A 13,480-nucleotide genomic window follows, 5' to 3' on the forward strand; every position below is an offset into this window, starting at 1 on the left:
TTATTGGTGTCTAGGACCCATAGTCACAGCCCAGAAACCTACTGTTAGGTGCTGTATAAGTCTTTCCATTTTTATCCCATCACCCAATGAAAAATTGTGTGGGTTTATTTTCTTGGCCAGGCACTTCTATAATTACACAGGATCCTCAACCAACATGGGAAAAGGAAGAGGGTCACAGCTTACCTGGAGTGACCAAAGGTGAAGGAAGATGATGACAGTGGTTTTCCTCAAACTGATGAGAGGACTAGGCCTCAGGCCCAGATCACCCATAGGCTTCAGTACCATCATGCAGGCAGCTACTAGAAAGCTCAGGAGCTAGGTGGGCTGGGAACAGTCAACAAACTAGAAGAGATAGATGTATCCTGTGCACTACACCCCCACAACAACCAGATGTGGAAAGAGATAACTAAGAGGCATCCTGTTCCACAGCCCGTGAGACTGGAGTGTGGCACAGTTACTTACATTAGTTTGCACACTTGTAGTTATTGATGGCCAGATGACACCTGGTATGTCTCCAATGGCTATGTTAACTAGTTGATTTGACTGTACAGTAGCTTTATGGGTGAGTGCTTGGCACTTGTCTGACTCTTCATTCTTTCCCAAAAGTGTCACATTCTTGTAGTAATACAAAACCAATAGCAGTGGTAACCAAATAAATGAACATGTATACAGCAGTACACATCACCTCATTCCCCTCATCCTGTGATGCAAGTATGTGGGCACACAAGACATCCCTCCTTTCTCATGCTGACTTGGACCCCACCCCTAGTGATGAGATGCACTTGGATTTTCTGTAGCAGGCCTACAACCTATCAGAGGGCCAGAAGCTCATACTATGTGAAAATTCTTGCCTTTATTCTTAAATGTGCAGAATCCCACAACAGTACAGATAGCACTGACTACAAAACCATTTTCATCATCCTGCAACTGCTGTGTGTGCAATTAAACCTTTTTGTCAGGGACTCTGTGGTCAAGGCACAGTTTCATGAGCCATGGTGGTAGAAGGTAAGGAAGGAGAGGAGGCATGCTCTCAACAGTGGGCCCAGGCCCATTGATTATGGAGTGGGGGAAGGTAACCACAAGCTTTCAGCACCCTGCCATCATGCACTTTTCCAGTACATCCCAGGTTGGTGTTCATGACCTTGCCTCTCTGGCTGACCAAGCTCTGCACAACACTGTTGTAGTAATCCTTTGGGTTGATATACACTTGATCCTTATGGTTAGCACTCCATTCTCTGCAAGCCAGCTATTTACACCTACAACCCAGGGGTAAAGTACAGTATTAATTGCCTCAAATCTCCATAACCCCCACAGCTTAGCTAGGTACCTGTAACAGTCTGGGCTGGGGCATTTTTAGATGGCAACAGCACCCTGCTTCTGGAACAGCATTACCTCCCTCATTTCACTGCTCCATGGAAGTCTTATTTCCTCCAGGGGGACTTCTGGCCTCACTGCTGGTCATCCCATCATGGTATGCTAGGTGTCCTGCACCAGAAGTGTTGATCTACATGGGGAGAATCTGCATAAGCTGCAGCAATTGAGGGGACTCTGAGGCCTGCCCCTGAACTGTCATCCACAATCTTGCAGACCATCAATCCTGCAGCATAAGCAGGTCAGCCACAAGCAGCAACAGCTTCTCCAAGGGTGCTGGATCCATGACTTGGCCCCAGCTAGAATGAACAGGTGAGAAACATGTAGAGCAGGAAGTTCCTCAATTAGAAGTGTTGGTGGGCTAAAACCACTTCCATAATAAACAAAGTCCTACAGCAGCTTCAGATAATCTTGGATATACCCCCAAAACCTAGAGCCTACTCTGTGTAACTGTTTCACCAGTGTGGCTACATGTACAATTAGGTATGGGTCATGTGGTGCTGCACCATAGGTGCTGGGAGAAGAGCTTAGCTAGTACATACTGTAATATAGATGTGATGGTGCACCCCATAAGGCTTTATAGAAATATTCCAGTTATCAGATACATTCATAAGCATGTTTTATGTAACATATCTATGTAAAGGTTATGCTCTACTGACTATTCCTCCCATTTGTGTTTACATGTATCATTTTTGTGTTTGAAGTTATGAATATTGGCTGTGTACCTGCTTGATTTCTAAGTAGCCTTAATAAAGCATTTGGTCAGCTTCTTGAGAAAGGAATGTGCAAATTAAGTGCCCACTTAAAGAACAATGAGTCTTGGAAGGCTTCATCCACATAAGTCTATCTAAGGATGTTCAGGGTAAGATGTAAACAATGGCTGCTGTCTGTAAAAACCTAGTCATGCATGGACATGTGACTTGTCCATATGACTCCAAAACTCCATCTTGGAGCTGGACTTTGCATAGGAGAGAAGAGGGGGTCTCCACCCACAAGATAAAGTCTATTTAACCCCCTGGGAAACCCCTCTATTTTGACGTCAGCTGGCTCAAGAGACAGCCCCTCCACCTCCAAGGATACCTGGAAGAAACTGGAACAAAGGACAGTAACTACAGGGAGTGTGAATGATTACTGGACACAGACTAGAAGGAGACTAGTCTGTAAAAGGAAGCTTACTGGAACACCACATGGATGAGATTTTGTCTGTATTCAGTTTTCTTACTGTATTAGACTCAGACTTGTATATTTTAGTTTACTTGGTAATTCACTTTGTTTTGTCTGTTACTACTTGGAACCACTTAAATCCTACTTTCTGTATTTAATAAAATCACTTTTTACTTATTAATTAACCCAGAGTATGTATTAATACCTGAGGGGACAAACAGCTGTGCATAGCTCTCTATCACTGTTATAGAGGGCAAACAATTTATGAGTTTACCCTGTATAAGCTTTGTACAGGGTAAAACGGATTTAGTTGGTGTTTGGACCCCATTGGGAGTTAAGCATCTGAGTGTTAAAGACAGGAACATTTAAGTTGCTTTCAGTTAAGTCTGCAGCTTTAGGGCATGTGGTTCAGACCCTGGGTCTGTGTTGGAGGAGACTGGCCTGTCTGGCTCAACAAGACAAGGTGCTGGAGTCCCAAGCTAGCAGGCAAAGCGGGGGCAGTAGTAGTCTTGGCACATCAGTTGGCAGCCCCAAGGGGGTTTCTGTGATCCAACCTGTCACAATGGACATATCCTCAGAGGCAAGAAAGACAAATACACGTTGTGGTTGTCTCTCTTCATCCAACTACCAAACACATGCTCTTGTTCATTTTGAGTGCCTCCTTCCACTCTAATCCATCCCCACAGGGAAAACAAACAGCCTTATGCCAGAGGGAAACAAGGCATTAAAACCCTCAAAAGTCTGAAGCTATGCTCCTGGCTGCATCCCTGCTCCCACTCAGAGTGATCGTATTATTTCTTAGAAGTTCAGTATATTTAGCGTCATTTGTTAAAAACAGAATGAAGACTATGAAAGGTCAAGGAAACAGTGAAACAAGTAGGTGCAGATTACACTGGTTTGATTGCACTGATGAAAGAATTCAAAAACTTTATTGACCTATAACCTGATTAGAATATGCCAGATGAGAACCAATATTGTACAGAAAGTTGTACAGAATTTTTACATAGAAAACTTTACATATCTGTACCATATACATTTTGTCCATCTGAAAAAATTTTCTACATCCACTGTAATACAGAATGCTTGACAATCTTGCCTTTAACCATCAGGGCACAATTCACAGTATGAATACATTTCCAATAAATTTAATCATCCCCAAACCATGCCAGATTTGTTACTTTAAGATATTCAACATTAAATTCTGTACATAGAGTGAAATCTACATCAAACAAACAAAAAGAAGTGACAGCAGACACAACCTAGACTGTTTGCAGTGATTCAAGTTCCAGTCCTTGAAGGATCATCATATTTCAATGGCTCTTTATATTTAAAAGCCCTAAAACAAGTATATTACAGGTAGTTATGTCAGTTGTGAGATTTTCTACCTCTGTTCTTGACAAAATTCAGCAACACTAACTTTTGGGCTACAACAAAACAAAAATCATAACTCAAAAAAATAAACCCAAACTTCTAGTGCATTTGGTAAACCATAAAATGTTATGGGTTTTTAGCAAATCAATAAGAAAATACAAAAACAAAACAATGCAGGAAGAACTGTATAGGGTTTAATAATTTATATTACAGACCTGCATCTCTGTACATTTTTCACAGAAGGATGATAAGCAATATCTCAGACTGCCTGAGTGTGCAAAAAATTTTAAGAGTAAGAGCATCAGACATAGTTGCTAAATACCTTTTACCATGAACAATAATTTTCCATTCTTTTTTCACTATAAACATTTTATCTTTCAAAATCCAGCTCTCCTGAGTTGTACTTCTGGCAGAAGTTCAAACCTTTACATATATAGTTCTTTGGGTACGTTTTAATTTCACACCCGCCATAAACATCTGTTGCTATACTGCTGTCTAGGACAGTAAAGGATATCGTAGCCCATGCTGACAACAGGACCGTGCTAAAAACTGGCTCTATGCTCAACATGAGCCAGGAAAGAGAACCAATAGAGATAATCCACCAGAAAACTGAAAGGAACTGGAGTGTTGCAAGCCTGAATTACAGCTGTAAGTATCTGTACCATTAACCCTTAGATCCACGTTGCCATACAAAGAAACCGTTTTTATGGCTATCCAGACAGACAGCCTCCGCTACCAGGTCCTTTTAAATAGCCAAGGGATGTAATCGCGTAACAAAGCAATATTCAGTCAGTGCTTGCTACTGCTTGTATGTTCCAGGCTCCTGTTCTAGTGGTTGGGATATCTGAAAAACTACACCAATCCGCAGGAAAAACCTTCGCAGAACAGCTCGAAGTTCAGGAATTAGGTCAAACTGCATAATTTCACACAAGAGAGGGTAGTAGAATGAGGCATGAGCCTTGAACTGAGGGGGGGAAAAATAAAAGTTATTCTATTATACATGAACCTTCACAAGCCTGTTCTTTAGAGTGTAGGATTTCAAATACTATGCATCGAGGTGAGACACAAACATTAATAGAGTTCAAGTACAAACAATTTTATAATCAGGCTTCTGGATGAAGGCGCATTGTATGTGATGTATTTTGAGATATCCTGCAGTGGCTATATCCTGTATCTACACATTTTGTTAAACTATTGCTCATTCTGAGAAAGAAGGGGTTTTTCCTTTTCCATATAAGATTTGTGCACCTTGTCAACTTACATCTGCAGCACGGCATCAAATTTTACTAAACCCAAGAAAGTTTAATGGGGGCAACGGAGGTCTCAGATGAAAGTACAATAATTACTTGCTGTACAATTGCTGAAACATTCTAATTTGTCCAGAAGATTCATTCCAAAATTCATTATTTTACATAGCATAGGAGTATACAGCGACTGGGTTTTATGAGAAGAATTAAGAAAATAACATATTTATTAACCACTAATCCTTCCCTCATAGTAGCTGTTTGTGGGAAGCAACTTTTAAAGACAGCCCTCAAGGCAGATGCATCATGTCTACATGTTATTTTATCACAGTATGCTTGTCCTGCCTGCCATCCCCATCCTCCTCTCTAGTGTCTGTCATCATTCCTCAAATACTGTCTCAAATCAGACAGCAAGTTCCTTAGGGCAGGACATTTTCTCAATTGTCCGTAAAGCAGCACGAACGTTTAAAGGTCTATAACTACAAAGCCAATATATCGTCTTAGTACTTTTTTGGCTTCATGTTTTCAAAGTTTTTTGAGCATACCAGTGTTCAGATAATAAAACTTGGAACCAGTTCTTATTTGCAGTACTGCTTATTTTATTTTAAAATATTTTTATGCAAATACTTACCCTTTCATCACTTATCTTGAGAACCTTAGTCAAGAATAAGAGTAGTAGATTAGTCCAGGCTTCCCGGTGACTTTCTGATGTAAGAGTAAGGAAGTAACTTAGAGCTTCACTGCAGACACTACAGAGAACATAAAATGACAGAAGGTAACAAAGTGTTTGTAAATACAATTGTAACCATAATCAGGGCCGGCTCCAGGCCCCAGCGCGCCAAGCGCGTGCTTGGGGCGGCATGCCACGTGGGGCGCTCTGCCGGTCGCCAGGAGGGTGGAAGGCAGCTCCGGTGGACCTCCTGCAGGCGTGCCTGCGGAGGGTCCGCTGCTCCTGCGGCTCCGGTGGAGCATCCGCAGGCACGCCTGCGGGACGTCCACTGGAGCCGTGGGACCGGCGAGTGGCAGAGCACTCCCCACGGCGTGCCGCCATGCTTGGGGCGGCGAAATGGCTAGAGCTGGCCCTGACCATAATCAATACTGAACAGGCCCCTGGCCAGAATAGCTCCATTTTGGGAAAGGGGGTGTAAGCCTCATTAGCCAAAATAAATGAGAAGTGCCCTAAAAAATGTAAGTAGGGGAGAGAATCTCAAACCTCATCCCTGTTGTAGTTTTGCACAACTGGTACTTTTACCAGTTCTAGGACTGTAATATCAGGGATGCTGCCGATCAGGACTGCACTGGCCTGGCAAAGTGAGGTGCCTGCCCCAGCCAGTGCTATCATGCTCAGGCGTATCATATTTTCTTCCGATATATTACACAAAATGGTAGTAGCAGGCTCTAGAAAATGATAGAAGCAGAAAGTTACTTAACATACTTCTGTATTTCATATAATTTCTGGATGTGATAACAGATTTATCAGTCCTTCAGAGTCACTGTATAATCTGTAAATCTGAGTGCTATCACCACTGTATTTAAGTCTTACATTGTTCAGTCACTTGAAAAGGTTTTGTAGACTAATTTTCTGAATTCTCATATTTGTAAGAATAAAATTTTTAATAACTAATGCCCCCAAGAGGCACTGTGTGTCAGTAGGTTCCTGAAGCTCAGTGGCACCTGGGCCATTTCCTACAAGTGAGAGTATGTAGTGAATTCTCAAAGAAAAATGGTGTCTATTCTCAGATTCATGTGAAAAGTTGACCTCCTGTCCCCCTTAAACAACAGTAGCAAAAACTTCAGGAGCAAAGGAAATTCCCTGCCCCATCCCCACATGGAACACATACCAGGGTGAAGGCTGACACCATCCTATGTTCTGCCACTTTTGCATGGTTTTATGGACAGGGCAGGGAGAGAGTGGAGAATTGCTCTCTTCTACCCCACATCAGGCATTTCAGCTGTAACTTTCATTGTACTATTTCCTTTTCAACATTATATAAACATTAACTGTACATATAGCAAGTTAGATAGAGCACATTAAAATATGTATTTAAACACGAACCACATTAATGTTACAGCTATTGCAATGATCTTACTTCAGTAAAAGCAGCAAAGAATCCTGTGGCACCTTATAGACTAACAGACGTTTTGGAGCATGAGCTTTCGTGGGTGAATACCCACTTCGTCAGATGCATGTCATGACATGCACCTGATGAACTGGTTATTCACCCACGAAAGCTCATGCTCCAAAATGTCTGTTAGTCTAGGGCCACGTCCAGACTAGGGTATTAAAATCGATTTTAGATACGCAACTTCAGCTACGGGAATAACGTAGCTGAAGTCGAATTTCTAAAATCGAGGTACTCACCCGTCTGGACGGCGCAGCATCGATGTCCACGGCTCTCCGTGTCGATTCCGGAACTCCGTTCGGGTTGATGGAGTTCCGGAATCGATGTAAGCGCGCTCGGGGATCGATACATCGCGTCCAGACTAGACGCGATATATCGATCCCCGAGCAATCGATTTTAACCCGCCGATGCCGCGGGTTAGTCTGGACGTGCGCTATAAGGTGCCACAGGATTCTTTGCTGCTTTTACAGATCCAGACTAACACGGCTACTCCTCCGATACTTACTTCAGTAGTCTTTGCTGGACTTCATCCCATGCACCGGTACGGCTTTCATCCATGTACATGCGGAAAAGAATGCGCAACCCACAGGCCAGGCTACTGGTCTCCTGTTTCAAAAGATTGGGCTTTGATTTGCCTTTAAAACCTGGAGAAATGTAAGGAATACATTTAAATTTGTTACTTTCATCTTGAAGTTTCCCTTTGTACTTTTATCTTTTTAAAATCCTTGTTTGCCAGTAAGTGGCCACTACAAATTACCCATTTATTTAGATCTTGCAGCAAGGGCAGTGTTGTTGTTTGGGGTCTCTGTGTACTACCGTAACCTGAGTGATGAGACTGGAGTCCAACTGAGTCCTTGGGGAACCGAGTAAAAGAGGAACCTCAACACTAATCAGACAAGACATATGGGAAACAGAGACAGAGAGTGGTGAAATGACTTGCCTAAGGTCATACAGGAGGTTAATGGTAAATCCAGGAATAGAACTCATATCCCAATCCAGTACCCTATTCACTGGACTACACTGTCTGAATCACGCAGCGATGGTTTAAAATACTAATTTTTATATAAAAAATAAATTGCTAAAACACCAAGGTTTAGCAAGCTATTACCATGTGTGCTTATTAACTGCTCTCATAAGGTTCATTATAGCTCAACTGCAATTAAAGATCTATACTATATAAATGCATATTGTTATACATTCACACCACACACAGGATCCAACTGAGATGGCCATGTGAGTGCATGCTGACAACAGACAGCAAACAACTAATTATGCATTCACAGTACGGTGTGTGCACTATTGCTGAAAGTATTAATATACCTGGATTTGGTCCTAAAGAATATATGAATACATCATACTACAGGAAATTTCCACTTTCCACCAACAAAGAGTCCTAGACAATGGCATTTATTTCACACACTTAAGTATATATACAAAACAAAGGCTGGAATTTTTCAAAGAAGCCTATTATGGGAATTGGGTGCCTAACTCCTTTAGGCTCCTTTAAAAATCCCAGTGAAAAAATTAACATTTAGTCCAGAGTTTAAGGCCAGAAAGGACCACTGGATCACCTAGTCTGACCTCCTGTGTATCAGAGGCCACCAAACACTACCCAGCACCACACTACAGTGCTTTCTGTCATCAAAGCATTTTACAAACATTAACCTATCCTTCAAATCACTGTAAGGTATTATCAGCCCCTTTTATTACACAGATAATTTAATAATAGAAAGTTAAATGAGTTGATGAAGACCAAGCAACAAGTTATTGGAAAACAACAGGAATAACTCTTAAGTTTCAGGCTTAGGACAACAGACCAGTGGCAGGCAACCTGCGGCCCACATGTGGCCCATCAGGATAATCTGACTGCGGGAGCCACTGGGAGCTCTAGGGGGTCAAACCTGCAGACAGTCAACATCAGCAAAATGTCTTGCAGTCCACAATCAGATTACCCTGATGGGCTGTAGGTTGCCCACCACTGCACTAGACATTGCTAATCACAGGCACCAACTTTCCAAAGTGCCAGGGTGTGCTCGACCCATGGCTCTGACCCCGCCCTGCCTCCTCCAATCCAGTTCTGCCCCTTCCCCCAAGCACACTGTGTCCTCGCTCCTCTACCCTTCCTCCCAACCTCCTACATGCTGCGAAACAGCTGTTCGCGGAAGGCAGGAGGTGCAGGGAGGGAGAGGGAGGCGTTGATTTGCAGGCCTGCCGGTTGGCAGGAGACACTTGATAGGGGGCGGGGGGAAGCTGATAGGGGCCATTTTTCCCCCATGGGTGCTCCAACCCCGGAGAACACGGAGTCGGCGCCTATGCTGCTAACTCAGTTAATGAATTAATGTTAGCTGTATGATCTAAGGACTGAATTCTGTACTTAAATAAAAGTCCCTACCAAAAAGGATATGTGTCTCAAATGTAACCTACCACTAAGCTGTGCATTTACTTTAGGACAGCTAAGTACATCCTCACAGAGTTTGGTTTAATGTTATAAACCAAAACTAAACTATCACACATTTTTATTTTATCTTTTTCCTTTTCTGAAAGGAAAGTTTCTTTTAAAGAAAAAGAAAAGTCAGATATTTAAGTAACCAACTAGAAAAGAATCTCCACTGAGCTCTATGACTAGTATACCTATAGCTAGGGTTAATGCACTATGCTGGTGCACTCTAAAGTGATATAGCAAGGCAATCAGCTCAAAACACCAACTGATTCGGTTCAAAACACAGTAACATTGTTTTCTCAAATATTTTTCTAAATGGAGGTGACCCACCTGCTTTCCAGAGAGCAGTTCTTTGTTCATTGTTTGCATTAAAAGCTTTAGCAAATCTGTGAGATTCCAGCAAACAGTCCAGCAGTTTGAAAAGCTGTTGCGATGTCAGAAAACGATACATTCCTTGATCTTGTGTGTCCACATGAACATCGAAGTCTACTGCATCTCTCTTTAAAAAACAGATTTAGAACAGTAAGACTCAGAACAGTACTGACTACTGATTGCTGGTCATGGCAGTCAAGCTTTGCGATACCAGTCATTAACAACTGATTATGCCAACTCAAGGGCAAAAGGCTGTTGAAATTTTATTGTTCTATAATTTCTCTTTTAAAGACAGACACTATGAATTATGCCCCTTACCTTATTTCTAGCCATACACATACTTAAACTTAGATCTGGATAGAACAATCAAACAAGTAACACCACATACGAGGTAAGGAAATTTCATCACACACTAGTAATATCTAAATTTAAGCCTCCACAAAGTGGTCTGCCTCTGTGGGGGAGGCTGAATTAATGTAACGTTTAACAGACACTTTGGTTGCTTTGTTGGAAATTATGTAATTGTTCTAAGAAACTATTAGTTGACTGAAGTTGCAAGAGCTTATGGAACTTAATCTACCAGTGAAAATCTTCCCAAAAGGCTAACACCAACCACTCAAACTTACCTGTGCTGCTGCTAGATTCTCTGCATCTTCTTTTTTGCTGGTTGCTGGGAAGAACACAATGTTGTCGATAGTCTGAATAAGCTCCAGTTGTACAACACATTTGATTAACAGAGCAGCAAACAACTTCTGTTCTGGAAATTCTTAAAAAAAACAAAACAGCAAAATTACTTATTCTAGCAACTTGACTTTTTTTGCCTGAGTAACTGTTAAAGTACAATTTAAATCTGTAAGTTATTTTAGTGAAGACTTTCAGGACAGACCTACACTTAAAAGAATGTAATTGCATGGATAGTTAAAAACCAAGTCTGAAATGTAAAAATGCATCCACTGAATTATGACCACACACAAAAAAGTTTGTCAATATATTTTTTTAATTGGGAAGGGTTTTTTCCCCATCTTTTCCAACCTCTAAAATTGTTGAAGGGTTTTAGTTCAGTTTATAGGAGGCAGGTGTCCATCACCACAAAACTACTAACTAAGTTGCAACTTTTCTTGGCAGTATTAGCAGAATAGCCAGAACTCAACAGGCGAAGTGATTGTCGCTTATAAAAATGGACCCTTTCAGACTAGCATTTTGATACATTTGCCTTCTCTATACTGGAAAATACTTGCAAGTTAAATAGGGTAATTAGTCACTAGTACGTCAAGCATCTACACATACATTTGCAACCAAGGTTCTAGAGGCTGCTTTGTAACATTTGTTAGCTCTCCTCTGGGCAGGAATGAAAATTTTTTGTTCTCAGCTAGTGTTAGCTTATAATGTTACATCCCTCACAAAAAATTAAATTCAAGGAAAGAAAGATTAAGTTACTAATTTATAATAATTTTATAAGGAGTCAAATACTGTGTTTAAGAAATCTTGCTTTAAGTTACAAATTTACTAGCAACCTAAAGCAAGATTTTTAAACACAGGGTGAAATCCTGGCCCCATGGACGCCAATGGGAGTTTTGCCATTGACTTCCAAGGGGCAAAAATTTCACTCAAGGTGTTTTTCTCCTTATAAAACTGTTCCATTTTTGCCTTCACCACAGAGAATTAAAAGTCATATATCCATTAAGTAATATCTTCAACATGGCGTATCTCAATCTTTTTGTGCTGGCAGCCGCCTTTGGGCTTTATAAAAAACTGTGACCCCTTACCTTAAATATCATTAAGTAAATTATGAATAAAAACTAATATTTCAAACTTATGCAAATATATAGAGAAGTGCTGTCAAGTGATTAAAAATTAATCATGATTAATTGCACTGTTCAACAATAGAATACCATTTATTTAAATATTGTGAATGTTTTCTACATTTTCAAATATATTATTTCAATTACAACACAGAATACAAAGTGTACAGTATGCATTTTCTATTTTTATTACAAATATCTGCAATGTAAAAAACAAAAAATAGTATATTTCAATTCACCTAATACAAGTACTGTAGTGCAATCTGTTTATAATGAAAGTTGAACTTACAACGTAGAATTATGTAAAAAAAACTGCATTCAAAAATAAAACAATGCAAAATGCTTCATTTCGGTCTTCACTGAGAAGTCTGAAGGAATGTCTAATATAGTGAATGCTTACGGGAAGAGGGTAGGTTTAGAAGATAAAATAAAAAAAGAGCAAGTAAAAAATCACTTAGAAAAGTTAGATGCCTGCAAGTCACCAGGGCCTGATGAAATGCATCCTAGAATACTCAAGGAGTTAATAGAGGAGGTATCTGAGCCTCTAGCTATTATCTTTGGGAAATCATGGGAGACGGGGGAGATTCCAGAAGACTGGAAGGGGGCAAATATAGTGCCCATCTATAAAAAGGGAAATAAAAACAACCCAGGAAACTACAGACCAGTTTAACTTCTGTGCCAGGGAAGATAATGGAGCAGATAATTAAAGAAATCATCTGCAAACACTTGGAAGGTGGTAAGGTGATAGGGAATAGCAAGCATGGATTTGTAAAGAACAAATCGTGTCAAACTAATCTGATAGCATTCTTTGATAGGATAACGAGCCTTGTGGATAAGGGAGAAGCGGTGGATGTGATATACCTAGACTTTAGTAAGGCATTTGATACGGTCTCACATGATATTCTTATAGACAAACTAGGAAAGTACAAATTAGATGGGGCTACTATAAGGTGGGCGCGTAACTGGCTGGATAACCGTACTCAGAGAGTAGTTATTAATGGCTCCCAATCCTGCTGGAAAGGTATAACAAGTGGGGTTCCGCAGGGGTCTGTTTTGGGACCAGCTCTGTTCAATATCTTCATCAACGATTTAGATGTTGGCATAGAAAGCACGCTTATTAAGTTTGCGGACGATACCAAACTGGGAGGGATTGCAACTGCTTTGGAGGACAGGGTCAAAATTCAAAACGATCTGGACAAATTGGAGAAATGGTCTGAGGTAAACAGGATGAAGTTCAATAAAGATAAATGCAAAGTGCTCCACTTAGGAAGGAACAATCAGTTTCACACATACAGAATGGGAAGAGACTGTCTAGGAAGGAGTATGGCGGAAAGAGATCTAAGGGTCATAGTGGATCACAAGCTTAATATGAGTCAACAGTGTGATACTGTTGCAAAAAAAGCAAATGTGATTCTGGGATGCATTAACAGGTGTGTTGTAAACAAGACACGAGAAGTCATTCTTCCGCTTTACTCTGCGCTGGCTAGGCCTCAACTGGAGTATTGTGTCCAGTTCTGGGCACCACATTTCAAGAAAGATGTGGAGAAATTGGAGAGGGTCCAGAGAAGAGCAACAAGAATGATTACAGGTCTT

The 13,480-nt window shown here is 40.9% G+C and overlaps 1 protein-coding gene across 4 annotated transcripts in view; it reads right to left on the reverse strand.

Moving 5' to 3' along the window:
• Positions 1-3,431: 3,431 nt before the first annotated feature.
• Positions 3,432-13,480, reverse strand: part of ARFGEF1 (ADP ribosylation factor guanine nucleotide exchange factor 1) — a 185,738-nt gene continuing 175,689 nt past the window's right edge. For all 4 annotated transcript variants that reach the window (XM_050940493.1, XM_050940496.1, XM_050940494.1 and 1 more), the window contains 5 exons: positions 10,712-10,851; positions 10,044-10,212; positions 7,779-7,917; positions 5,782-5,899; positions 3,432-4,870 (listed from right to left, as the gene is read on the reverse strand). In XM_050940493.1, coding sequence (XP_050796450.1) covers positions 4,706-4,870; positions 5,782-5,899; positions 7,779-7,917; positions 10,044-10,212; positions 10,712-10,851 — 731 coding nt within the window. In that variant the 3' untranslated portion in view covers positions 3,432-4,705. The remainder of the gene's footprint in view (positions 4,871-5,781; positions 5,900-7,778; positions 7,918-10,043; positions 10,213-10,711; positions 10,852-13,480) is intronic.

Source organism: Gopherus flavomarginatus, chromosome 2 (assembly GCF_025201925.1).
Source record: "Gopherus flavomarginatus isolate rGopFla2 chromosome 2, rGopFla2.mat.asm, whole genome shotgun sequence".
Taxonomy (NCBI): domain Eukaryota; kingdom Metazoa; phylum Chordata; order Testudines; family Testudinidae; genus Gopherus; species Gopherus flavomarginatus.